Here is a 2,709-nt window from a genome sequence, read left to right as displayed (position 1 = left end):
TGGGTTCCTGCTGGCTGGTGCCAACCCTTGTCCCAGGCTGCTGTTGGGGGTCGTGGGAGGCAGATGGCATGGTGCCTTGGCTGGTGTTTGAGGGTGCATGGACCCGGTCTCACTGGCCTCACCTTCATGGGTCTTGGCCCACAGGGAGCAGTGTGGGTGTGGCATCTCCCTCTGCAGAGCAGGCAGGGGCTGGGCTGCAGAAGAGAGGGGACCAGAGTGTGTCCATCTCTCTGTCTCCCTGTCTCTTCCTGCGACCCTCCGCAGCTCCATCCCAGGGTTGCTCCCGCATCTCACACGCTCTTCGAGTAGCCAAAGATGCCCACAGGGAGGTATTTGATGTGCGTTGGCCACTGTGCTGCCAGCTGGAAAAACTTCACATCGTTCCACTCCATCCCATCTATGGAGACTGAGAGAAGAGGGTGCAGTGAGGAGCACTGTCCCAGGCAGCCTGTGCTACTTGGTCTGACACCGACAGCCCCGCTGGGGCTTGCGCTCTTCCCTCACCTCGCAACATGGTGTTCTGGTGCTTGGCTGTGCAGATGAGGCGTGTGATCCCTTCGATGACTTGGCTTTTGGGCTCCAGGTCCTTCTCTTTTGGTTTCTTGCTCAGGAACATCACTGGGGGCCGAGGACAGACAGGACCAACATTAGGAAGTCCCCACCTGGCGCTGGGTGAAAGCCCCCTCCCAAGGGCTGGCTGCACTGACTGGCCACTGCTGGGCCGGGTCTCAGCCCTGCCCTCCTGAGGGGTCCCACCCCTGCCCCTTCTGCCATGGACTGTGGACTCACAGCCAGCAAGCTCCCCAGGGTGGGCTTGGTTACCTTTCTTGTTTTTCTCCTTGGTGACCACAGTCATGGCCATGGTGCTCGGGGGCACCAGCTCCCCTGTGCTGGGGATGCGGCTGACCTGGAGTGAGCGGAAGTTGCTCTTGAGTGTGTTCTTGATACCCATCTCTCGCTTCTCACCCTCCTTCTTTCTGTCCAGCCCTTGTGTTGTCCAGTAGTCCACCTGCAGGCCCATCACCTCCACACCAGGGCTCAGAGACCTGGGCAAGATGAGCAGCACCATGCAGCACACAGGTGCTGTTCTTGCTTCTCTCCCTCTGCCCAGCCACAGCCTGCCCTGAGATCTCACTGGCCCAATAACCCCAGGGTGTGGCAGCTTGGCCAGTGAGCACCTCAAACTCTCCCACCTCAGGACCCACTGCCTGAGACCGAGTGGGACTTCCTTACCCAGCACCTGAGAGGCCACTGCTGACAGATGGGGAGGGTGGTGGGGTGCTCACAGTCTCCTTGCCATAGGGGGCTGCTCCACTGGCAGCTGGCGCTGAGCTCAGCAGGGAGGGAGTGCAGACTGTGGCATCATCAGAATCAACTGCAGAGCAAGAGTGTGGGTTGGGGGATGCAGGGGGGCACCAACAAGGGCCTCCCCAAAATGGAGAAGGGAGCCAAGGAAGCCAGAGAGTGTGGACTCCCAGGGACTCACTAGAGGCGCTGAAGGACTGCTCCACTATGCCCACCTTCACCACCTGCAAGGACAGGTAAGTCAGATGAGCACCATCACAGGAAGGGCTGTGCACTGCCCCTCTTCCCTCGCACCCGCCCCAACACTGGCCCCTCAACACACTCACCCCCACAAAGGGTACAAACTTCTGGCAGGAGTCCTCATCAGGGCTGCGCAAGGGAGAGAGGCTGGTCAGGATCTGGGTGTACTGAGCACCAAGTGCCATGTGCCTTGTGTCCCAAGGGACCCCCACACTGGCAGGGGCCAATCCTGCCTCATGGCCACTGGGACTGTCTTCTCTGCCCTCCCTCCCATGGGACCCCCTGTTCCCAACATGGCAGCACAGGGCACACTACACAAGGAGGCAAGGAGCCGGGCCCTCCAGTGCTGGGAGAGGGCTTGCATGCGGGAGGGCAGCTCTGCCCCACTTCGGGGTTATGGCTCCTCTGCAGGGCAAGAGGGATGGACGCACATGGGGGGAAGGGAGGGGCCAGGCAGCGGCACAGCAAGCACAAGCCAATACCTGATATAAAAATCAAAATAGAGACTTCTCTTCCTTGGGTGCCAGAAACCAAGAGAAGGGAGAGGTGAGAGTGCAGCTGGAACACGAGCATCAACCCCCAGGCAGCACAGTGCCAGCTCGTGGCCCCCGCCCAGCCCAGCTCAGCCCTGGCCACCAGTCCACCAGTGGGGCCATCACAGCCCACAGCTGCTGGAGGGGCCGGGCACTCCAGGGGGTGGCAAGGGATGGCACTGTGGGCTTCTCAAAGTGGACCTCTAGCCCCCCACAACATGGTCTGCTGCAACAATGCTGGGTGAAGGAAAGGGATGGCACTGTGGGCTTCTCAAAGTGGAACCATAGCTCCACTCAGCACTGTGCACTCACTGGCGGAGTAGAGCCCGGGGCCTGACTCACTAGTCCCCCATCTCCCACAGCCCTGTCCCAGGCACAGCAGCATGAGGCAGGACAGCCACCCTGGGGCCTTGCTCACCTTTTCTGCTTGTACGTCAGCATGGCCTCAGAGATGGGGAGCTGGTGAGAGAGGCTGGCTCCAGCGATGAACTGGGTGACACGGCCTGCTATGTCCACAGTGTCTGCAGGTGCAAAAAGCAGTGAGGGCCTTGGAGGCAGCTGGGGCTTCAGGGTACTGCTGGCCTTGGCCTGCCCTGCTCCTCACCTGCCATGGGTGGTTCAGTCCTGCTGG

At 60.8% G+C, this 2,709-nt stretch overlaps 1 protein-coding gene across 1 annotated transcript in view; it reads right to left on the bottom strand.

Moving 5' to 3' along the window:
- Window positions 1–290: 290 nt before the first annotated feature.
- Window positions 291–2,709, bottom strand: part of LOC104388677 (phosphofurin acidic cluster sorting protein 1-like) — a 21,547-nt gene continuing 19,128 nt past the window's right edge. The window contains 8 exon segments of the mRNA XM_009997564.1: window positions 291–406; window positions 505–618; window positions 823–1,046; window positions 1,234–1,375; window positions 1,487–1,529; window positions 1,632–1,674; window positions 2,497–2,599; window positions 2,683–2,709. The exon segment at window positions 2,683–2,709 is cut by the window's right edge and continues 19 nt beyond it. Coding sequence (XP_009995866.1) covers window positions 291–406; window positions 505–618; window positions 823–1,046; window positions 1,234–1,375; window positions 1,487–1,529; window positions 1,632–1,674; window positions 2,497–2,599; window positions 2,683–2,709 — 812 coding nt within the window.

The sequence above is a fragment of the Chaetura pelagica genome, unplaced genomic scaffold (genome assembly GCF_000747805.2).
Source record: "Chaetura pelagica isolate M959 unplaced genomic scaffold, ChaPel_1.0 scaffold505, whole genome shotgun sequence".
NCBI classification, from domain to species: Eukaryota; Metazoa; Chordata; class Aves; order Apodiformes; family Apodidae; genus Chaetura; species Chaetura pelagica.
The sequence above is the reverse complement of the archived record's forward strand: the minus strand, read 5'-3'. Positions and strand labels throughout refer to the sequence as shown.